Source organism: Penicillium soppii (genome assembly GCF_028829465.1).
Source record: "Penicillium soppii strain IBT 18220 chromosome Unknown utg000001l, whole genome shotgun sequence".
NCBI classification, from domain to species: Eukaryota; Fungi; Ascomycota; class Eurotiomycetes; order Eurotiales; family Aspergillaceae; genus Penicillium; species Penicillium soppii.
The window spans coordinates 1,460,559-1,483,528 of NW_026643231.1; the positions used below are offsets into that span (position 1 = coordinate 1,460,559).

General features: G+C 50.5%; 8 protein-coding genes across 8 annotated transcripts; 7 read left to right on the top strand and 1 right to left on the bottom strand.

The window, feature by feature from the left end:
- Positions 1-47: 47 nt before the first annotated feature.
- On the top strand, positions 48-4,553 carry N7529_000560 (uncharacterized protein; the record flags this gene model as incomplete). Its single annotated transcript, XM_057236091.1, is given in 7 exon segments — positions 48-203; positions 266-1,007; positions 1,032-1,797; positions 1,855-2,308; positions 2,321-2,630; positions 3,030-3,143; positions 3,211-4,553. 7 exon segments carry the CDS (start codon positions 48-50, stop codon positions 4,551-4,553), a joined length of 3,885 nt encoding a protein of 1,294 aa, XP_057102894.1.
- Positions 4,554-4,890: 337 nt separating this feature from the next.
- On the bottom strand, positions 4,891-5,312 carry N7529_000561 (mitochondrial 37S ribosomal protein uS13m; the record flags this gene model as incomplete). Its single annotated transcript, XM_057236092.1, has 2 exons — positions 4,891-4,935; positions 5,046-5,312. Coding segments are annotated over 2 exons (312 nt in total), but the record flags the coding sequence as incomplete, so codon positions are not given.
- Positions 5,313-5,841: 529 nt separating this feature from the next.
- N7529_000562 (uncharacterized protein) lies at positions 5,842-7,068 on the top strand (the record flags this gene model as incomplete). The annotated part of the gene is made up of 8 exons (XM_057236093.1): positions 5,842-5,952; positions 6,010-6,087; positions 6,154-6,170; positions 6,235-6,338; positions 6,389-6,469; positions 6,522-6,585; positions 6,644-6,807; positions 6,899-7,068. 8 exons carry the CDS (start codon positions 5,842-5,844, stop codon positions 7,066-7,068), a joined length of 789 nt encoding a protein of 262 aa, XP_057102896.1.
- A 940-nt stretch (positions 7,069-8,008) lies between these two features.
- On the top strand, positions 8,009-10,106 carry N7529_000563 (DEAD/DEAH box helicase; the record flags this gene model as incomplete). Its single annotated transcript, XM_057236094.1, has 2 exons — positions 8,009-8,199; positions 8,258-10,106. 2 exons carry the CDS (start codon positions 8,009-8,011, stop codon positions 10,104-10,106), a joined length of 2,040 nt encoding a protein of 679 aa, XP_057102897.1.
- Positions 10,107-11,869: 1,763 nt separating this feature from the next.
- On the top strand, positions 11,870-14,225 carry N7529_000564 (uncharacterized protein; the record flags this gene model as incomplete). Its single annotated transcript, XM_057236095.1, has 4 exons — positions 11,870-12,299; positions 12,366-12,905; positions 12,959-13,012; positions 13,072-14,225. 4 exons carry the CDS (start codon positions 11,870-11,872, stop codon positions 14,223-14,225), a joined length of 2,178 nt encoding a protein of 725 aa, XP_057102898.1.
- An 895-nt stretch (positions 14,226-15,120) lies between these two features.
- Positions 15,121-16,288, top strand: N7529_000565 (INSIG family protein; the record flags this gene model as incomplete). Its single annotated transcript, XM_057236096.1, has 3 exons — positions 15,121-15,577; positions 15,661-15,854; positions 15,920-16,288. The coding sequence occupies 3 exons, from the start codon at positions 15,121-15,123 to the stop codon at positions 16,286-16,288; spliced, it is 1,020 nt and encodes a 339-aa protein (XP_057102899.1).
- Positions 16,289-17,105: 817 nt separating this feature from the next.
- Positions 17,106-19,136, top strand: N7529_000566 (phosphoribosylaminoimidazolecarboxamide formyltransferase/IMP cyclohydrolase; the record flags this gene model as incomplete). The annotated part of the gene is made up of 4 exons (XM_057236097.1): positions 17,106-17,121; positions 17,226-17,352; positions 17,439-18,924; positions 18,981-19,136. 4 exons carry the CDS (start codon positions 17,106-17,108, stop codon positions 19,134-19,136), a joined length of 1,785 nt encoding a protein of 594 aa, XP_057102900.1.
- An 883-nt stretch (positions 19,137-20,019) lies between these two features.
- N7529_000567 (S53 family peptidase) lies at positions 20,020-22,399 on the top strand (the record flags this gene model as incomplete). The annotated part of the gene is made up of 8 exons (XM_057236098.1): positions 20,020-20,228; positions 20,279-20,542; positions 20,615-21,082; positions 21,134-21,251; positions 21,301-21,391; positions 21,443-22,074; positions 22,135-22,277; positions 22,327-22,399. The coding sequence occupies 8 exons, from the start codon at positions 20,020-20,022 to the stop codon at positions 22,397-22,399; spliced, it is 1,998 nt and encodes a 665-aa protein (XP_057102901.1).
- Between the last annotated feature and the right edge of the window lie 571 nt (positions 22,400-22,970).

Here is a 22,970-nt window from a genome sequence, read left to right on the forward strand (position 1 = left end):
CTCCGACGTTCTCTCTATTCTTTCTTGGAAATTGAAACATTGGCATAATGCCAGGAACTACTGACGAGGATCTGTGCCAGGCAGTGCTAGGCTTCGTCGCCGGAGGCACGTACCCTGACGAGAACGTAGTTGCGGGCAAGTTCCCAGCAGCTGCTCTCGCAAGGGAATTAGAGCTTATATCGAAAGCCCGTGAGCAGGTTGAGGTATGCAGTCACAAATTGTATGTTCGCTTGGTTCACTAATTAATATCTTTTGGTACCCTTAGAATGAGATTAGCTCCTTGAGTCGCGAGAACACCTTCGATGCCGATGATTGGATTATCCAAGCGAAACAGCTTCACGCCGATATTGAACGATCAAGGTTGACTGCACGAGAGATCGTCGCGCAGCATGAACATACCGAACCCCTACAGGCGAAGGTGGATGATGCGAAGGCCAAAGTCGCATTGGTGGAGACGGAGATTGCCTTCAATGAGGCCGTAGCAGGAACGCTGGAGGAGATGCAGCGCCTGTGCCAGCAGCTGGAAACCGGCCGAGTAGCTCTACGAAATGGCCAGATTACCACTGCTATTGAACACTTGGAGTCTACCCACGCAGCTGTGGGAAAGGATGCCTTCTTTACCAATACGAATGTGATGGGGATACTATCCGAAGAGGTGTCACTCCTGCGGTCGGAGATTGTTGAAGCACTTCAGAAACGCTGGGCTGATCAATTGAAGATCGATCGACCACGGGGGGAATTCCAGGTCTCCGAAGCCGGCGAGGAAACCCTCGAGAACACGATTGTGTCGCTTGCCCGACTGGAAATCCTCACTTCTGCCAATGAGAAGTTCCAGAAGGAATTCTTTTCTGCGATCATCAACCCGATATTGCTTCCCCGTCCTGATGGGACCAGCCAAGGTGTCGTGGTGACAAAGACGGGCATTCAAATTGAGCCCGAAGCGTCAACAGCAACGGCATCGGAGACTTTGGATCGCCTTTCCAGTGTCTTGGGATATTTGAAACAGAGTCTGCCAACATCGGTATCCACAGCTCTCTCTGACTCGTTCATCCCCAAGCTTTCTTCAAAGACAATCTCGGAGTGGCTGTCCCGTGCAATTCCCACTGATCTAGATGGCCTGGCCGATTTCGAGAACATTTTGGATCATGTCTTAGAATTTACCCAGAGGATTGAGTCCTGGGGTTGGACTGGCCAAGAAGAACTCGTCTCGTGGGTGAACCAAGCTCCACGTTTATGGTTGACTCGACGTCGGGTCGACTCACTAGATAGTGTCCGAAAGGTTCTTGCTGCTAGCCAAGGCACAACAAAGAAGGTCGAGCGAATTGAAAAGGAAAAGGTCTCCCAGGCCGACGGTGCTCTGTTGGAAAATGCCATTCATGATGACTGGGACGCAGATTGGGACGACGACAAAGAAGATAGTACTCCTGAGAAATTAGAAGCACCGAAATCCGAGGACGAAGAGGAAGACGTTAGTGCTTGGGGTCTCGATGATGGCGAGACCGAAGAGACTCAAAAGGATGCTACACCAGATTTGACTGCTCCTACGGAGGAGGATGATGCCGACGATGCTTGGGGCTGGGGTGACGATGATGATGATGGCCAGAAACCCGATGGTGCACCATCAAATTCCCAGAAAACTGCAACAGCAAACCCAACAAACAAGAAAAATGTAGCTGGAATTGCATCGCCCAAAGAAGTTACTCTGAAAGAAGTCTTCACAATCACTGATATACCTGAGTCGGTTCTCCAGGTCGTTCAGCAGCAAATTGCTGATTCAAAGGATATCTCGCAGCCTGCGTAAGTCAGACTGTTATTGCCCAAGCAATGCCCTTGAAATTAAACTAATGAACCTAGACATGCCAAATCCCGCGTCGCTTCTTCTGGCGCTGGTCTTCTTGCACTGCCAACCTTGATCCTCGCCATGTTCAAAGCTACATCATCAACATTCTACTCGCTGAAACTCAGTTCAGGGCAGATGTATCTTTACAACGACAGTCTCTACCTTGCTGATGAGATTCGGAAACTCGTTGAGGAACATAGTCTTTCCAGACTTGAACCCGATGTTGAAGCTCTGGAGAGATTCGGCAAGCTTGCCTATAGCAAAGAGATGCAAACCCAGCGTACAATTGTCACTGACCTGCTCGATGGAGCTCAAGGGTTCGGACAATGCTCCGAGCAGCCATTCCAATCAGACTGCGAGAATTCCGTCAGCGCAACTGTTGACAGAATTCGCGACGTTTACAAGGAATGGCAGCCGATCCTGTCTCACTCCGCGCTACTCCAGTCTGTCGGTTCCCTTTTGTCTACAGTGATCAACAAGGTGATCATTGATGTCGAAGATCTGGGTGACATCTCGGAAGATCAGTCGAAGCAACTGGTCTCTTTCTGTAATCGAATCTCCAAGTTGGAGGACCTCTTCCTGCCGGAGAATGGTGACGCAGAGGCTTTGCCTGTTACTGCCATCTATGTTCCGAGCTGGCTTCGTTTCCAATACTTGGTCAACATCTTGGAAAGCTCTCTCGCTGATATCAAGTTTCTTTGGCTCGAAGGTGAATTGGGCTTGGAGTTCTCTGTTGAGGAGGTGATTGACCTGATTGAGGCATTGTTTGCGGAGTCTGACTACCGGCGGCGTGCTATTGCGGAGATTAGAAGAGCGCCAAGAGGATGAGTGTACTTTAAACTAGCATCCAAGTCATTTATGTATAAGAAACATGACGTTCTAAATACATTGTTTTCTGGTTTTCACTTTGATATTTTTCGGGCTCTGTATCTCAGACTTTGAGCTCCAAGTCAAAGAACATACAAGTCAAATTCGTAATATACAGCCAGACACTCCAGGAACTACCGACAAATCTGTATGCATCCCCTCTGCAGTGTATAAAATAAGCGGAGCCATCTCCGCGCTCTGCGCAAGTGTGCCGCACAGGTCACCGTATTTTTTCCTCACCCGCCGAAAATGCGACAGCCACCAAAAAAGATTCCATCTGCAACATCGGCAGCAACTTGAACTTGATTTACAATGAGTGAAGACTTAAACACAGCTGCGGCTGAGTCTGCGCAGAGACAAGTCCGAGTGCAGCTTACCAGCCAGCAGGAGGATATTGCTCTGCCTGAAAGCACCGGCCCAATTCTTGTTCCCACTGGTAAGAGACCCATTGCCGATCAGGTATTCCAATTGGAAGTTTCAAGTACTAATTTGGTCTCAAAAAGGTCTTCGCCGATATGCGCTGTCGACACTGGTAAACAACCTTCTCTCGAGCGAAAAGCCAATCCCATTCGAGTTTTTGATCAATGGTCAATTTTTGCGGACCTCCATCGATGAATATCTGGTTTCCAATGGTATCTCTTCTGAGACAACTCTTGAGATTGAATATGTTCGAGCTTTGATTCCCCCTCTGCATATCGCATCATTCCAACATGATGATTGGGTCAGTGCTACGGATGTGCTTTCCAAGACTTCACCTGCTGCATCTTGGGCCTCAGGTGCGACTTTTACTCCAGGCCAAGAGCGAATCTTGTCAGGAAGTTATGACGGTCTACTTCGTATCTGGAACATGTCTTCTGAGACTATTGCGACATCTCCCGCTGCTGCCGATGGAGGCCACACTGCGTCTATCAGAGCCGCCAAGTTCGTTTCCCCGAACCAGATTGCCTCGGCTGGTCTTGATCGCACCGTCCGACTGTGGAAGTATACCGAAGAAGAGGGCGGTTTCGCTGGAAAGATCTCTCCCCAGCTGGAGCTGTACGGTCACAAGGCCGGAATCGAGTCACTGGCCGTGCACGCCAAATCCAATCGTCTGTTGACTGGTTCGTCAGACCACACTGTTGGATTCTGGTCAACCAAGAAGGCCGATGCCCCGGCCGCCCCCGACAGCTTGCTGCCATCCAGCCATGCCCGCAACAGCAAGCGACGTAAGCTGAACACATCCGTCAGCACACCACAGCGCGGTCCTCTGTCCCTGCTTTCAGGCCACACAGCACCCGTGTCTGCTGCTATCTTCGATGGAAAGGATGCTACCGTCGGTTACTCCGCCTCATGGGACCACTCGCTGCGTACCTGGGATCTGGTTACTGGTTCTCTCGTCGACACTCGCACAACCTCACACTCGCTACTCTCCCTTGAGCACCTCCCCGAACTCAGCCTCCTGGCTGCTGGTACCGCCGCCCGCCACATCACCTTGATTGACCCCCGTGCATCTGCCACCACTGTGGCCGCCATGACTCTCCGAGGCCACACCAACGCAGTTGTGAGCTTGGCTCGTGACCCGCACAGCGAATACGGTCTCATTAGCGGTAGCCACGATGGTACATGTCGCATCTGGGATATTCGGTCGACAAAGACCGACAAGGAAGGTGTTGTTGGTGAGAGCGTTTACTCGATTACCCGGAAGAGCCTCGAGGAGGAGGGCAAGTCCGATAGCAAGCGTGTTGGCGGTGAAGGTGTCAAGGTGTTCAGCGTGTGCTGGGACCAGACGGTTGGCATTGTCAGCGCGGGTGAGGACAAGCGGATTCAAATCAACCGCGGCGAAGGCGTGCTGTCTTCGAAGGCATGAGTGCACATATGGGCCTGGCGTTTAACACTTGGTTTAGGGCAAAAGTTTAGACTTAAATATATTTTTTTCTCTTTACCTTTTCATCTTTCGTACATCATTTGCTCTAAATTTGATGTGCATCAAATGGCAGTCTACCGTAATTAGGGGTTGTGGTCAGTCCATCAATTTTAAAGCTTTCAGAGTGTCTAGCCTATAATACATCCATAGAGGGGTTCCATTCACATACAACCTGGCAACGATCAAGTGCCAGAAACAAAATAAAAAACGCCAAATCCATGCCTCTCACGCAAAAATGTGAGACAATCCCATAATAGCAAAAATCGAGCACAACCAAAATTTACAGCCTGCGCTCCATGCGGTTCAACCTCACAGGAGTTTTGATCTGATGTAGTATTGTTAGCCGAGACTCTCCTGAGACACAAGCAGTATATCGACGCCAGCTGGTGCCAGAATATAGCGCCAGAAAAGAGCGTCAGAAGAAGGTAAACTCACTTGAGTCCGTGTACGCTGTCCCCTCACAGGCAAGCCGAGCGCATGACGGCGGCCGCGATAAGTTCCAGTCTCCTTCAGCCGCTTGATATCGTTCAAGACTTCTCGGCGCAAGTCGTTCTCGATCTTCATCTCAGACAGCACGGCTGTGAGGTCAAGGACCTGCTTGTTGGCTAGCTCGCCGACACGGCAGGTCGGGTGGATGTTGAAGCGGGCCATGAGGCGGCTCGAGACGTTTTCTCCGACTCCGAAGAAGGACTGGAGAGAGAACTGATGGAGGATTTCATGTTAGCCGAGAATCAATTGGGTTGATACGTAGGTTGCGGCGCAATCATTGGGGTTGGCTTGCCTTGAGCAGGTTCCGCTCGGGGAAGTTGACGCCTAGGATGAAAACCTGTGGGTAGATAGATTATTAGCGGGAATTTTTTGGTTAAAGACCCTTTTCCACGAGGTTGACGTACCATCTTAAATTGTTCTAGCTGGCTGGTGTCCTTGCAATTGAGTGGAGGCCGTCACTTGTTGCTCTTGTTGAACTCCGGGAGAAATCCTCCGGAATCAACCTTTTTCCGTGGATGATTTGCATAACGGGTCGTGTATTTGCACTACATAATGGCGTATTTATCGTAATAAACGTCCATTTCACACCTTATTATCAAATTGTATATTGAAAAATACCGTCACAAGGAGTGGAGTGTCCGTCCGCTCTCCGCACGCCATTGCAAGCTGGCCTTCTTCCTCTTTTCATTGCTTCGTCTTCCCCCTTCACTGTATTCTCCAAGAGCAGTGGCAATTAGCAAGCATGTATTTCCGCAGCCTTTTCTTGTCCCTTTTCGTGGTCTTTGCCGTGGGCTTCGCCCTGGTTCAGGCTGAAGATTCTAAGGAGCCTCGCGGCCCTAAGATCACTAGCAAGGTGAGTAACATATCCTGGATGGGTCTTTTTGGAAGCGTTTCTAATCGGTGACCGCAGGTCTACTTTGACATTCAGCATGGAGAAGAGTCTCTTGGTCGCATCGTGATGGGCTTGTACGGCAAGACTGTTCCTGAGGTTCGTATAGTTATATCTCCATGGAACGAGCATGAAGGATTATCGCTAACCGTTTGCTTCGAACAGACCGCTGAGAACTTCCGGTATGGCTAAAAGCTCTGTCTTGGACTTTTGACGTTTCTATTGCATATATTGACCCACTTTTAGCGCTCTGGCTACCGGCGAGAAGGGCTTTGGTTACCAGGACTCTACCTTCCATCGTGTGATCAAGGACTTTATGATCCAGGGTGGTGACTTCACCAAGGGCGACGGTTCGTCAGCTTCCGATCGCATTCAATTGTATGATACTAATATCATCCAGGCACTGGCGGCAAGTCGATCTACGGCAACAAGTTCAAGGATGAGAACTTCAAGCTGCGCCATACCAAGAAGGGTCAACTGAGTAAGTCTTTCACCTGCTGGATTATATCTCGCATATATCTGACTACAATTAGGCATGGCCAACGCTGGCAAGGACACCAACGGCTCTCAGTTCTTCATCACCACCGCTATTACCTCGTATGTAGCACGTCCATGCAGCCATATATTTGAGAAGGTCCCAACTAACACCACACAGATGGCTTGATGGCCGCCACGTCGTCTTCGGCGAGGTCCTAGAGGGCTACGACATTGTTGACAAGATCCAGAACGTTCCCAAGAACCCCGGTGACAAGCCCAAGGAGGCGGTCAAGATCGTCAAGAGCGGTGAGCTCGAGTTGGAGGCCGGAACCGAGGACGAAGGTAGCCGCGATGAACTCTAGACAGGTGACTACCTGCGCGCTGTTTTCTCTGCTGCAGGTCGGAAGTGGCTGATGATGCTGGATTTTTCAAGAACTCGACCAAGAATCGGCTTTTACCAATGAGGTCCCCGAGACCGTCACGCCATCTCACTCGTTGCAGCCCTTCGTAATTTTCTTCGTCCTCGTTGGCGCCGTTGGTATTTGGATTTCCCGTCGACGTGGCCAGCAGCAGCAACAAGAGGAAAAAGAGTACGATGCTTAAATTTAAGTGTTCATATTATAGATCAAATATATGACACTACTTGGATTTCTGACCTGGGAGAGATGCTCTCCAGACTGGGCATTTCCAATGGCCTTGATTCAGAGATCGTCAGAACTTACACATACGTTTTATAGATTATTGGTTACGTAGGTGACGACATATCCTTTTCAAGTGCACGGCCAGTAGTTTTGATATGTGATCCAATCACATCCTCATCTAATTATCTTAGTCAGACCCAGCGCCGAGACCACAGCCAACTGGCAAGTAAAAAATAAGAAATTTCTTCGTGGCGGTGAGTACCTGATCAATACATCAAATATACAGTAAACTCTGCCAAAAATGTAAGTTTCTCAAAGGTATCAAACGCCTCTTGTATCACTCCCATACCTTCTAGTACGATGGTACCGTGGGTCTACCTGCCAACACACAGGCCACACAGCACCGCAACCCTGTACCCAGGAAGTACTCCAACTTTTGCATGATTTGCCTCCTTCCCACAACCACCTCATCTGGGCAATCCACTTCTTCTTCCCTTGACCTAAACTTCATATCCCTTTTTTTTTCAATCATCCCTCTCTCTTTTTTTCTTCTCTTTGCCATAGAGTGTTTAGATTTGGGAGATTTGCATTTTCCATATTCTCTGTGGTTTCTCTAGGCTATTCTTGTTTGCCACTCAATCTTTTTTTTATTGAGTAAAACAGAAAAGCAACTTGATCTTTTCATCGTCTCTCTCTTCTTCTTTAAGGACATCTTTTAAGTGAGTTTCTTCCTTCCTGCAAGATATCTAGCCCAGATTCCTTGCGCCTTATCTCTACAACCCACGAACCTTTTTTTTCCGGCGAGCAGAAAAAAAAAACTGTCTCGCATTTCTTACCCCTGCTTCACTACTCCGCACAGCTACTAACTTTACCTCTTCTGGTCATAGAAATCAATCGCAAAAATGGCCGACGGTTTGCAAATGGGAAACCTTTCCCTCAACGAGTCTCAGCACGCCCCCCAGGGTAACGCCCCTGGCCAGGGTCGTGCCGCCTATATTCCTCCTCACCTCCGCCAGCGCGGCGGTCCCGCCGCCGCCGCTGGCCCTGGCTCCGCTGCTCAGGATCCTCTCCCCGGTGATAACTTTAACCCTCGGTACAATGTCCAAATCCTCGCATGTCAAGCTCCCACTAACCCCAATTTGATTCTCTAGGAATGGTCCCGGTGGTGGCAACTGGGCCAACGCAAATGCTCCTAACTTCAGCCCCCGTGGCCCTTCGAACGGTATGACCAACTGGACTCCTGGCGGAATGACCCGGCCCTTCGATCCCCATGCTTACGGACACCCAGGATCTTCTTACAGCGGTGGTGGTGGTAGTGGTGGTTCTTCTCAGCAAGCCCGTGGCTCAGGAGATGGCCAGTGGCGCGACGGCAAGCACATCCCTGGACCCGCCAATGCCCGCGTGGAGCGCGAGCTGTTTGGTGTCCCCAATGACCCCTCCAAGCAGCAGACTGGTATCAACTTCGCCAACTACGATGATATCCCCGTTGAGGCCTCCGGTAACGACGTTCCCGAGCCCGTTACTCAGTTCACCAACCCTCCTCTGGATGACCACCTGATCGCCAACATCAAGCTCGCCAGCTACATCATCCCCACCCCTGTGCAAAAGTACTCCGTGCCTATTGTCATGGGTGGCCGTGATCTGATGGCCTGTGCCCAGACTGGTTCCGGAAAGACCGGTGGTTTCTTGTTCCCCATCCTTTCCCAGGCCTTCCAGAACGGACCCTCTCCTACCCCTGCCCAGCCCGGTGGTGGTGGTCAGTTCTACGGCCGCCAGCGCAAGGCCTACCCCACCTCACTCATTCTTGCCCCCACCCGTGAGCTGGTTTCTCAGATCTTCGACGAGGCCCGCAAGTTTGCTTACCGTTCTTGGGTTCGTCCCTGTGTCGTGTACGGTGGTGCCGACATCGGTTCTCAGCTCCGCCAGATCGAGCGTGGTTGCGATCTTCTCGTTGCTACCCCTGGTCGTCTTGTTGATCTGATCGAGCGTGGCCGTATCTCCCTCGCTAACATCAAGTACCTTGTTCTCGATGAGGCTGACCGCATGCTGGACATGGGTTTCGAGCCCCAGATTCGCCGCATCGTCGAGGGTGAGGATATGCCTGGTGTCAATGACCGTCAGACTCTCATGTTCTCCGCTACTTTCCCTCGCGATATCCAGATGCTTGCACGTGATTTCCTGAAGGACTACATCTTCCTGTCCGTCGGTCGTGTTGGATCTACCTCTGAGAACATCACCCAGAAGGTTGAGTACGTCGAGGATGCTGACAAGCGCTCCGTTCTGCTTGATATCCTCCACACCCACGGTAGCACTGGTCTGACTCTGATCTTCGTCGAGACCAAGCGTATGGCCGACTCGCTCTCCGATTTCCTCATCAACCAGCGTTTCCCCGCCACTGCCATTCACGGTGATCGCACTCAGCGCGAGCGTGAGCGTGCCCTTGAGCTCTTCCGTAACGGTCGCTGCCCCATCCTGGTTGCTACTGCCGTTGCTGCCCGTGGTCTCGATATCCCCAACGTGACTCACGTTATCAACTACGATCTGCCCACTGACATCGATGACTACGTTCACCGCATTGGTCGTACCGGTCGTGCCGGTAACACCGGTATTGCCACTGCTTTCTTCAACCGTGGCAACCGTGGTGTTGTTCGTGACCTGCTCGAGCTCCTCAAGGAGGCTCACCAGGAGGTTCCCGCATTCCTCGAGAGCATCGCTCGCGAGGGCAGCGGATTCGGCGGTGGACGTGGTAGTTCCCGCGGCGGTCGTGGCCGTGGCACCACTGCTACCCGTGATGTGCGTCGCGTCCCCGGTGGCATGGGCATGGGCGGTGGCTCCTTCGGCGGCAGCGGCTACGGTGCCGGTGGTGCTGCTCCTTCCTACGGTGGTGCTGGCTACGGCGGTGCGGCTGCTCCCTCTTACGGTGGTGGTGGTGGTGGTTACGGCGGCGGTGGTAGCTACGGCAACCCCTCTGGCTCATCCGGCCCCTCGTCTTGGTGGTAAACGGTTGTGGTCTTTTGACGAGGCCGTCGGGTCTGATTGGCTCCATTGTTTTATTTCCTTGTGTCTCTCATTGACGGATACGATCAGAACGAGTCCCTGGGTTTCTCTTTTCCTGTTTTATCTCCCAGGGACGGCTTTGTCATGACTGCCACGACTTTCCTATGCTTGTTTAGATTTATGTTTTCCCTTTTGCGCATGTTTAATCTCTTTTTTCCTTTGCTGTTCCTCTCGCGCCTCCTCGATGTTCTATCATGGGCTTTTCTTCATCGCCTTGCATGGACGGGGCCAACGCGCAGTGCGGTCTTGATTTATTGCTTCGGGAGGACATCTCTCTACTGCAACTTATGATCGCCACTGCATGAACATCATAGAATGCGTTGTCTTGTTTTTTTTTCCTATGTCCGCTCTCGTCAGATACCCCTTATGTTCGAGCGTTCCCAATGGGGACACGTTCGAGTGACGCGCGTGCGCCGAGCGGAGAATGATGACTTTTTATCATCTCAAAAAGTTTTCGTTTTTCTATTCGCATCCATCTTCTCGGTGTTGTTATAGCTGCATTGATCGTGCAGCATAGACTTTTTACAGCGTCGGTATCTCATGGCGGACATTTCTTTCTGTTGCTGCCCTGCGTTCTGCGGTCCCTTTCTTTTTTTGAGAAAAAAAACTGTGCGCTTTCTTTCTCCGGCCTTTTTTTTGGATCTTGAATTCAAGAAGAAAAACAAGGCTTTCTTTGCATTCTGTATGGCGTTGGCTTGACGCATATCCTCTGCTTTCGGGTCCGTGGAGGCTGATTGTTTCCGAGTGGGAGCACTTTGCTTTTATTTCCTTGTCTGTTTCTATCATTTTTCTCGGACCTTGGAGGAGACGTCACCGCCGCTTTATGAATGAGTATGCTTCATGGTTTCTCGCATGTGTTCGAATTGGGAGGAAAAAAACGAACCAAGGCCAAATGGCGAGAAGGAAAGTTCTCTTATCCAATGCAATCTCGAAAAAGTATTTCAATTTTGGTGTCTTTCGTAGTTCTTGAGTTCCCAGTATGTATGGAGTATGGGGTACATAGATGTGCATAGATGGTAATGATTGGAGTATGGAGTTATATAACTAGCTCTACAAAGTGGGCACATGCCATTCTTGCCTACTACGTATGTATAAGTACATATATTGGCATGACTATTTTTCCATTCCATTCTAATAACTATTTCTTTCGTTCCTTTCCAGATGTTATTTATGGTCTTTTCCCAAGCACCTATGTATGTGGATATATAGACGAACTATCTCCTAATGTGAGCTATTTCTAGACTTCTTAGACATAAACTGATAGATATATAGCTGTATAATGACATGGAATCTGTAAAAGGTCATAAATATATTATGTACTATAATTATTCTAATATTAATATACATATGTATGCACATGTGTATATAAAAAAAAGTACAAAGTGCAAAGTAACATGTGTAGAATCTCACGGGTAGATATCCAGCTATACGGATTTTTGTCATTTGCCTTCATGGGACACTCGGCACTGCATTATTCCTCAGATTTTCCGAACTCTGACGACTTCAGTAATTTTCCCTTTTCCCTTTTCCCTTGGCACATGTCCTTTTCTCTGTTTTTCGTCCTTTATTCGTTTTATTCGCTTCCTTTCTTCTCTATAGTACTTCTGCCTCTTTCGTTTCGCGCCTCCTAGGGGGCACACCTCTACTACCTCCCAATTTCCGAATCTATCGCGAAACCCCCACAGCCCATCGTTAATAATAATAAGATGGCCGACATCGAAAATAGCATGATGGATGAGTCCTTTGCGGTCTCCGAAGCTGCGGACGATGGATCTGGCATGACCGCCAGCGCGACGGTCGGTACAAGGCGGCAAGCCAACGGTACAATTGGTTCTGTCTATTCGGGCAACAAGATTCGGCACCTGAAGAAAGAGGATGGCATACCTCTCTGGCGCAAAGATATCCAATACCAATTCCTTAAGTTGGTCTTTGAAGACAAAACGCCCGTTTTCACGCGGTGGCCTGATGGACAAAAGGGACTGGACTTTGCGGATGTCTATATCGATGCAATGGCCCGGAGCAGTAAGACCAGCAAGATCCTCAAGGATAAGCTGCAAAGCGACAAGCCTGCGGCCATCAACATGGCGATGGTCTGCTTGCTGGTCAATTTCGGTCGCATGAACACCACTCTGAATTGTACGTTTGGCACAACCTGCTATCCTTCTTTACAATGCTGATTGCAATTGCTTCTGCTTTATCTAGTCTTCCCTGAAATGCGCGCTCAACTACGAACCTACCACTCCATCCCCTCACTACAAGCGCGCCAGGACTCCAACGCCTACAAGCAGCTCCAGGACGCCCCGCGCCTCAAGTCGATTCTCAAGGGCGCTTCGGAAGATTATGAACAGCCGAATACCCTGGAAAAGATCAAGCGACTGAGTATACCTCGCACCAACCCGGTGAACCTGATATTCGTTCTGGCGCAGTACGCCCCCAAAGTGTCCGAAACACATTTCTTCCCCCCACGAGACTTCTTCGACCTTGTCATGCGATCTACGCTTAGTAGTCAAAGTCGCGCCAGGGCATTCCTCTGGTTGATGTGGTGGTATCTAGAGAGTGATTTCAGCCGTGAGGCTGCTCTGAACAATCCGTTCGGCGCGGGTATGGAGGGCGAGGGCTCTGAGGGACTACCTCTCAAAGTACCTGTCTTTGATATTTTAACCGATGAACAAGCCAACGAGGAGAATCAGGATACGCCCGAGGAACAGGAGTATGGGGAATCAAAGAGACTGGAACGCAAGCGTAAGTGTGCTAGGTTCTAATCCATTGTCAATGGTTGAATAACATCTGTGCAGGCATTCTGGAAGAAGAGGAGCCACTACCGCGCATTCCTAAGCGTCCTAAAAAAGGTGATAGTTATTTCAATGTTTTCTCACGATAAGCGCTTAATACTGACTGTTCTTCATAGAATATGGGTTTGACGAAGATTCATTCGCCGGCGACTACTCGGGTATGGGAGGTCATGGCTCTGCTATGTCCACTCCTCTGCACCCCTCTGCCAAGCGAAGTCTCGATGATGACGAGGATGAGCAGACTCCTGGCTATTCACGTCCCCGCCCTAAGCAGGCCAAGCGGGAATCTTCAATCAATCAAGCAATGGGCCACCAACGCCTCATCTTGAAAACCAGAATGGAGCACACACCCGATGCTTCTCCCGCGCCCCAGAGCCACCCCAACCAAGTACTAAATCGCTTCATTACTGAACCGTCGCTTTCCACGGCACCTGGTCGCCGACCACGACCCCTTACACAACATCAGATTGCCGTTGAGCAAAACCGACGACAAAGAATCGACTATCTACTTGCCAAGCGGAAATCCAATGCATACCGTGTTCTCCGTGCGAAACGAGAGAGTGAGATTCCTTTCGGACGCTACGGTCGCCTGCTCCAGGGTCTGCCCGAAGGGTATGATACAGATGATGAAGAAGTCTCATGGGGAAAGGGCGGCCTCTTCCCAAACCCAGAGGAAGAAGACGACTTTGGTGAATGCGCCAGTGTCTACCTCTCCGTAGTACGAAAAGCTGCACGCCGACTCGACCGGTGGGACTACGAGGAAGCCAACGGGCCTAAGAAAGATCGCAAACTCGAGCGCGAAGAACGTTACCAAGCCAAAGCAGCCCTGGAAGCCAATCTGCGCAACTCCAACAATCGATCCCGCCCTCGTGCTCGTCCTAATGCCGCCAAGCGCAAGTCCACCGGTGTCACAGGGACCCCTGGCACAGGAAAGAAACCCGCAGCATCTCGTGCGAAGAGCGCTCGCCCCGACGGCTTGGGCGCATCAGCGGTAGGTACGCCGAGCTGGTATCCCGAGCACGGACCCGATGATTACATGGAGGGAGAGCTTGACGATCTCGATCGTGAACTTCTTGGCGAAGGATCTGGTGATGAGGATGATGGCGGTGCTCCTCGAGTTGACGAGGAATTCTCCGATGACGACGAAGACGACGATGATAATTCGTCTGACGAAGGTGCCAATGGTTACGCACGACATGAGCCTTCGTCCCCTCCCCCACGGCCAATTGAACCACGGGAAGGTTATGCAGACGACGCGATGGAAGATTAATAGTGCTGGCGTTTTGTCCTTTTTTTTTTCTTCTACTTTCCCTTTTTCTTTTCATATGTTCTTTTCATACCTCACGATCTATTTTGGCTTGGGCGTTTTGTATACTTTTCGGAGATGTATTTCCTACTGCAAAGTAAAGTCAAAGTCACTGTTCCAATCTGTCTATTGTTTGAGTTGTAAGTGGCTGAAAGTCCGAATCGATATGCACTTTTCATGTGCTGTTTTGATATCAAAATGGACTGCATGTGATATTTCCCCTCTTTCTCCTCTTTTTCACTTCATATACTTCATTCAATACTTCATTCTGTAACTTCAACAAATCTCCCCCTTATAACCAAGTGAAGCCCACGCGGGACCTTGCCGAGAAGGTGTTTGTAACACCTGAGAACCACTATCCAATTTACACTTGGAAAGCATACTATCCGAACGGCGAATCATACCACCAGTGTTGGTTAGTCATAATTTGAAGCCAAATAGGTAATCAACCTTGGAACAGCACGGAACGGATTCCTCACGGTTTAATTCTGGCGAATTATTGAGGTCTTTACTGTCGTTTGACGTTATTTGATTCTCCTTTTTTTTTTTCAATCTATGCCACTCTCAGAACCCTTTAAATTGACCCGAGGTTGCATTCTTCCGAAGTTTTGGTCGCCCGCTCGCCGCCAAGTCGAAACCTCCTTTCCACAACTCGCCTCATAATTTACTCACGCGTCTTACTGGATTTGTTCCAATTCCCAACTATACATAGAAGTCTACCCTCATCAGACGCGTGGAACCAAGTTCAAATTTCAACCTGGTTCAGCTGCGCCGACAATCGGAGACTCCAGTTTTCTCCAGTCCAGCTCGCTCAAAACGAAAAGAAGCTCCCAGCACCACCTCCCCAACAAATCCCACAATGACAGAACAACCTCGCATCCTCCGGCCCCGTCCCAGACGAGTCTTTGATGTAACACCCGCATCAACCGAATCGTCTGGCCCCCCAACACCCTCCGAACCAATCACCACCGACTACCTCAATCCCCACGCCCCAGACACAGCCTCAAACTCAACGAGTGTGAGCCGCACCGGCTCAGTGATGAACCTGACCTCTTCAACCCTGTACGGCATTTACTCGCCGACCGCCTTCGATGGATTCCGTGACGAGTCCAGCCCTTGGGGCACGGAAGCCAACTCGCCAGCCGCCGAGTACCCGCCTGAGCCGTCGCAGCGAGCGGCCGAGAAATCGGCCATTTGGCCACGGCGACTTGCGCTGCGGCGCACGCGGTCACGACTGAGCCATGGCTTGTTCCGTGGCGTTATCTTGCCGCAGGCGTGGAGTTCGCTACTGCTGTTTGGGTTTGGGATTGCTTATGGTGTTATTACAGTGAATCTGCATGAGAATCATTGGATTACTCCGGTAAAGCTGGAGAATGTCCATTACTATGACTCGTGGCAGTACTTGGGTTTCTGGGGGTGGCCGGTATTGCGCTTGGCAATTTGCTTCCCTGGTTGGATCGCTGGCGCGAGGGTGAGGAGGGTGTTGATGCTAAGAATGATGGGTCTAATGAGGAGGAGAGTGAAGACCGCACGCCCTCGTGGGTGACTGTTGCTCGCAGTGTTGGTGCTTTTGTTGGAATTGCTTTCGCTATGGTGAGTTTGATCTGGGACTTTTTTTTTCTGTATTTCTGGACGCTGACATTTTTTTTTTTCTACAGCGGAGACTCCCTTGGCAGTCTACCACGCAAGCCTCGCTGACCCTCGCCCTCGCCAACCCCGTTCTATGGTACTTGATCGACCGCACCACAACCGGCTTCGTCCTCTCTTCGACAGTTGGTATGGCAGGCATGGGTATCGTTCTTGGCCTCAAGCCCGGGCTGGTCCCTGCGTCGACCACCCCGTCATTTGGCACCGGTGTTCTCAATGGAACGGGGTTGGAGAATGCGCTGGGCGCAGGAATTACACAGGAGAGCTTGGCTGTCCGTGTCTGGATCGCCAGTGTCATTTTCTGCGCTTGCGTGTGCTTTGGAAATATTGGCCGCCAGCTCGCCATCGGTGCTGGTCGCAGAGATACGCTGAAGCCCTAAAGGCTGAGGTTTGTCCTTTGGCTTGAGAAATCGAGTCGACACGGGGAATGCCTTGTGAGGGCACATGTTCATGTATACAGATAATTTACGTCTCGGTAGAGATATGTAATAAAAAGGCTCCGCTCCAGAGAATCCTGTTATATTTTTTCTATGCTAGGTTTCTCCACAGCAACTGGAGTGATGGTAGACTTTGTGGGTACATTTGAAATGTCTTGTCAGATAATACCGACTACGAGTTTACTATTAGAAGGATCGAGTGTTTTGTTCATAAAAGAAATAATATTTTGATAATTGGGTTGTAGAATCAATCATTGCAATCCCTACTATATGACCAAAGGTCAAGCAGGCACTGCACCCAAGATCGATACCTTTACCATTTGGTACTTGGTCTCCATTCTCTATACGATTTCCGTACTTCATCAGACGGTTGTCTTCGTAGGAACGCTTTTTGAGTAGAATGTGATTTTGCGTTGTTCATGAAGAAGAAAAAAAGAAAGAGAGACGGCGAAAAATTGAAAATCGTTATATAGGCCAAGGTCACGTGGCACGCTAAGCTCTTCTGCCAAATACTGCACTGTGATTGGTTAATAGCTGTTGGTAATGACTGCTGGTAATATACGTAATATAACCGTTTACATACCAGCCCCTCGCCGATTGCGGTGACCCCGCGGGACATCGATTCTGCGTTTTTTTTTTTACTTTTCGTCATCTCTATAGTCACTTGATTTAGGTAATTTGCTTCCTTTTCAATTGATTCAATTGGGATTTGTCCCGACTGGCTTTGCTAACAGCTGTAGTGTCGATTGTCAGATCCATCATGTCTCAAAAGTCCGGTAGGTCCTTGGCTCCATAGATCGAGCATTCCCCGGACTATGATATTGTTTGTCTCAAGTGATCCAAGGCCAACGCTGACATTTTCATCTTGTGTTGTGAACAGCTATCATCTCCGTCTATGACAAGACTGGTCTGCTTGACCTGGCCAAGGGCCTCGTCCAGCAGAATGTTCGTCTTCTCGCGTCTGGCGGTACCGCTAAGATGATCCGTGAGGCCGGATTCCCGGTCGAGTGAGTCACCTCTATCTTCCCAGCGCAGCAATACAATACAAGAAGCATGCTTCAACAAACAGTTCAGTCTCTGACTTCAATCACAGGGATGTCTCCGCCATTACTCACGCCCCCGAGATGCTTGGCGGCCGTGTCAAGACTCTCCACCCTGCTGTGCACGGTGGTATCCTCGCCCGTGACATTGAGTCCGACGAGAAGGACCTCGCCGAGCAGAAGATTTCCAAGGTTGACTACGTCGTCTGCAACCTGTACCCCTTCAAGGAGACCGTCGCCAAGGTCAACGTCACCATCGACGAGGCCGTGGAGGAGATCGATATCGGCGGTGTGACTCTGCTCCGCGCTGCGGCCAAGAACCACAAGCGTGTGACCATTCTGTCAGACCCTACTGACTACTCCGACTTCCTGAAGGAACTTGAGTCTGGCGAGATCAACGAGGCCAGCCGCAGGCAATACGCCCTCAAGGCGTTCGAGCAGACCGCCGACTACGACTCCGCCATCTCTGGCTTCTTCCGCAAGGAGTACTCCGGCAATGGTGTACAGCAGCTCTCTCTGCGTTACGGTACTAACCCTCACCAGAAGCCCGCTTCTGCCTACGCCGTCCAAGGCAAGTTGCCCTTCAAGGTCCTCAACGGCTCTCCTGGCTACGTTAACCTGCTCGATGCCCTGAACGCCTGGCCTCTGGTCAAGGAGCTCAAGCAGGCTCTCGGCTTCCCTGCCGCTGCTAGCTTCAAGCACGTTTCACCCGCCGGTGCCGCCATTGGTGTGCCCCTGAACGAGAAGGAGCGCAAGGTGTACATGGTGGACGACATTAAGGACATCGAGACCTCCGGTCTGGCCCAGGCCTACGCTCGTGCCCGCGGTGCCGACCGCATGTCTAGCTTCGGCGACATCCTGGCCCTCAGCGACATTGTCGATGTGCCCACCGCTAAGATCATCTCCCGCGAGGTGTCCGACGGTGTCATTGCCGCCGGCTACGAACCTGAGGCTCTCGCCATCCTCTCCAAGAAGAAGGGCGGCAAGTACCTCGTCCTCCAGATGGATGAGGACTATACCCCCGCTCCCGAGGAGACTCGCACCCTGTATGGCGTGCAGCTGACCCAGCACCGCAACGACGTCGTCATCTCCCCCAGCAAGACCTTCAACACCATCATCACCCCCAAGAGCACCACCGCTCTCCCCGAGGCTGCTCTCCGTGACTTGACCGTCGCCACCATCGCCCTCAAGTACACGCAGTCCAACTCCGTCTGCTACGCGCTGAACGGCCAGATCATCGGTCTGGGCGCCGGCCAGCAAAGCCGCATCCACTGCACCCGTCTGGCCGGCGACAAGGCCGACAACTGGTGGATGCGCTTCCACGAGCGCGTCATCGGCATCAAGTGGAAGCAAGGCACCAAGCGTGCTGACAAGTCCAACGCCATCGACCTGCTCTGCTCCGGCCAGACCCCTCGCAGCGAAGCCGAGACCATCGAGTACGAGCGTGTCTTCGAGGAAGTCCCTGCCCCCTTCACCGCTGAGGAGCGCGAGGCCTGGCTCCAGAAGCTCAGCGAGGTCGCTGTTTCTTCCGATGCCTTCGTGAGCATTCCCCTCCTATCTTTTGAGTATTTTAACATGTTGCTGACTACCGCTAGTTCCCCTTCATCGACAACGTCTTCCGTGCTGCCCGCTCAGGCGTCAAGTACATTGCCGCGCCTACTGGTAGCCAGAACGACACCCCTGTCTTCGAAACTGCTGAGAAGCTGGGCATTACCTTCGTCGAGCAGGGTATCCGTCTCTTCCATCACTAGGTTGTTGGCTAGTGGGTTGTCGTCTTTCGGTGTCTTTTTTCGCCTATCCCCCTTTACACTTTTTCTCGTAAAAAAAGATTCCATCGTTGGGCTTTCCACGGTTGGATATTCGATATGATGATGATAGCTTTTTCTTGTTTATGATTTAGAAATTTATACATATATTCCCGTATTACTGTTGGTTCTTTTGTAGGCTAAATATGACTGAAAACAAGACATTGGCTATATAAAAGCAACATGGCTTTCGCTTGTTCTAATATTAATTGCAATTTAATTTATGCCCAGAATGCATTGTTTCTTAAATGCATCAAGCTAGAGGCTACGGTCGGTTCAAGTAGCTTGTTTATTCGTTCTCTCCGCAATTTAATCTCCTCATTTCTTGCCAAGTTTAACTATAGTTACTCACCAGGCCGTTGTCGCGTCGTCACGACAATTCTCCGCCGGAGCTCCGATATCGTGAGGGGTGTTCGCCGGAGCAACACCGGCCTCCTGATAACCATTTGCATCTCGCAAAGCACCATGATAACACAGCTCAGATAACAAGGTGAAGAAATCTGCGGATATCTACCTCTGAAGATACAGATCTACATGGCAGTTGTGTTTTCGGAATATTCTGCACATACAATGCCGAAGCCAATCTGCCCGCTAGGGATATCGAGCCCTAGGGTGCTGAATCCCGGTTTAATGTCTCAAACAATATGCAGATACTAAGTGCCTACATCCAATCACATCCGTCAAAGTTAATTGGCTCTTGTTTACCATCTTAAATGAGGAATAGGGTTGCAATCACAACATTGTGACTGGGGTTGCCCGTGTCTATATCAGGGGGCATCCCCCGCTCCCAACACAATGGCTAAGTACAGTGCCCTGACTTTTCCTAGCCATGCTGGTCCGTCAAGTTTGTGTCGCTTTAGCGATTGCAGCTCTCTCCGGTGCCGTCCCGGCCCCAGTGAAGCATGTCTTGCATGAGAAACGGAACCTGCATGTCGACTGGGTAAAAGGCGACCGGGTTAAGCGTGACTCTGTGCTACCTGTGCGCATTGGTCTTACTCAAAACAATTTGGAAAAGGGCGAGGAGTATCTCATGGCAGTGTGAGTTGTTACATTCTTGCTCACTGGCTTTTGATACTAAATTTGCATAGCTCCGACCCAAGCTCTCCGAAATATGGACAGTATTGGTCGGCAGAGGAAGTGCATGATGCTTTTGCTCCCTCGAAAGATGCCGTTGAGTCCGTTCGTCGATGGCTTGAGTCCTCTGGCATTCATGAGTCCCGCATTGTTCACTCAGATAACAAAGGATGGCTGGCTTTTGATGCCTATGCACATGAAGTCGAGACGCTATTCAAGGCTGAGTTCTACGAACATCAGCATGCGAGCACCTCCAGCTTGAAAATTGGCTGTGATGAGTAAGATAGAATTCCTTCTGTTTACGGGTTCCTTGGAATCTCTATGGTGGGATATTCAATTAACAAGTCCAGATATCATGTCCCGGAACATATCCAAGGACACATTGACTACATGACGCCGGGAGTCAAGCTCAGCGCAATTGTCAAGAAGAGCACGCTGGCAAAGCGAGCGTCGCAATTGGCTCATTCTAAGGAAAGTGTCGAAACCGATTCCATCGCCGCAGCCAAGGTGATTCCCGCCAATGCTTTGACCCTTCCAGCAGAGCTTCAGTCCTGCGGATCCGACATGACTCCGGCTTGCATCAAGGCCTTATATGATATCCCAGATGCCACCAAGGCTCATAAGGACAACTCGCTCGGTCTCTACGAGCAGGGCGACTACTTCGCCAAGTCGGATATTGACCTCTATTATAAAGCCTACGCTCCTCATATCCCGCAGGGCACCTATCCCATTCCGGCCTTGATTGATGGTGCAAACTTCTCAGTGCCTGCGTATAGCTCGCTGAATACCGGTGAATCCAACATTGACATTGACATGGCGTGAGTTGAGCTTCGTATCTTTGTTTCTGGATCTCGCTAATACAGACCAAGTTATTCCCTGATCTATCCTCAATCTGTCACTCTGTACCAGGTCGATGACCAGGTCTATGAGCCGATCGAGGTTGCAACCACTAACTTGTTCAACACTTTTCTTGATGCTCTCGATGGCGTAGGTCATGTTGCCCAAGATAAATCCTCCTCCCTGCTGACACTCCCAGTCATACTGCACGTACAGTGCTTTCGGCGAAACTGGCAACAACCCAAAGATTGACCCAGTATATCCCAACCCGCATCCCGATGGATACAAAGGTAATACCGCCCCATTTGCATAGTCCATACTCAGAATTAACACAAAGAAAGGAAAACTCCAATGCGGCGTCTACAAGCCCACAAATGTAATCAGCGCCTCCTACGGCCAAGCCGAGGCCGACCTTCCAGTTGCCTACACAAAGCGGCAATGCAACGAGTTCCTTAAACTCGGCCTACAAGGCCACTCGATCCTCTTCGCCTCCGGCGACTACGGCGTAGCCTCCTTCCACGGCGACGGCTCCGAGAACGGCTGCCTCGGACCCGAAGGCAAGATTTTCAACCCCCAATACCCATCTAACTGTCCCTACGTGACCTCCGTCGGTGGTACGATGCTCTACAAAGACCAGACGGTCAAAGACGCCGAGAGCGTCATGCATGCAGACCTGGGTGGCAACGCTGCGAATTTCAGCAGCTCGGGCGGGTTCTCGAATTACTTCCCGCAGCCTGCATACCAGAAGTCTGCTGTGGAGAAGTACTTCAAGAAGGCCAAGCTAACGTACCCGCATTACTCGGAGATGGGCGTCAATCTCAACAAGACAAAGGGTCTTTACAATCGCATTGGGCGGGCTTATCCTGATGTGTCCGCTAACGGGGCGCTCTTCCCTGCGTATACGGGTGGAACGCTCCACCATTACTATGGTGCTAGTTTAGCTTCGCCTTTGTTTGCTTCTGTGCTGAGCTTGGTGAGTTCAGGCTTTGGTTTAGGTTTTGCTATTGCTGTTGCTAATCGAACTTGTTTATAGATTAACGAGGAGCGTCTTGCTAAGGGCAAGGGCCCTGTTGGGTTTGTGAACCCGGTGCTTTATGCCCACCCGGAGGTTCTCAATGATATCACCAATGGTACAAATGTTGGATGTGGCTCTGATGGGTTCAGTGCTATTGCGGGGTAAGTGCGGTCATCTGGTCTGGTTGGATGTTGCTAACAATGCGCACAGATGGGATCCAGCTACCGGATTGGGTACGCCGAACTACCCCAAGTTGAAGAAGCTGTTCCTTTCTCTGCCTTGAATGGGACAAGAGAAGGATATCGGCATCTTAGCTGGAATCCTGGATCACTACGGACAATCGTTGTCTTCGTGATTATTGTGCCCAGCCATAGCCCTTGTGATTTATGTCTATAGTTAAAAGAACACGTCAAATTTTGATATTTCGCAATGTAGAATAAAACAGTACTCGCAGCCACTTTTCAGGTGGGTAGATCATGGCTCAGCTCGTGCAAGTGCTATGCAATTTATTTGATACTTGAGACCACAAGCGGGGAGCAGATATCATTCCTTCATTCCTTCATTCCAATTGGTTTAGATCAGTGCAGGCTATGAGATAAATGTGGGTTGTACACTCTGTATAGCTTCAATAAATATTTCAAGTACCCTTGTACACTTGTGGTTCAGCACGCTAGCCCAACTAAACGGGAACCCAGGCAAATGAGGCCAGACATCGGGAGCGTCCAGCTTCTATTCTGAGATTGACTCAAGTGAAGAGCCTCATGACTCGGCTCTCAAGCGAGACTACTGAGTACATATATGTAATGATAGTATGGTGCCTCGGCACTCCTCTGCTCCAACCAATGCATCGGAAC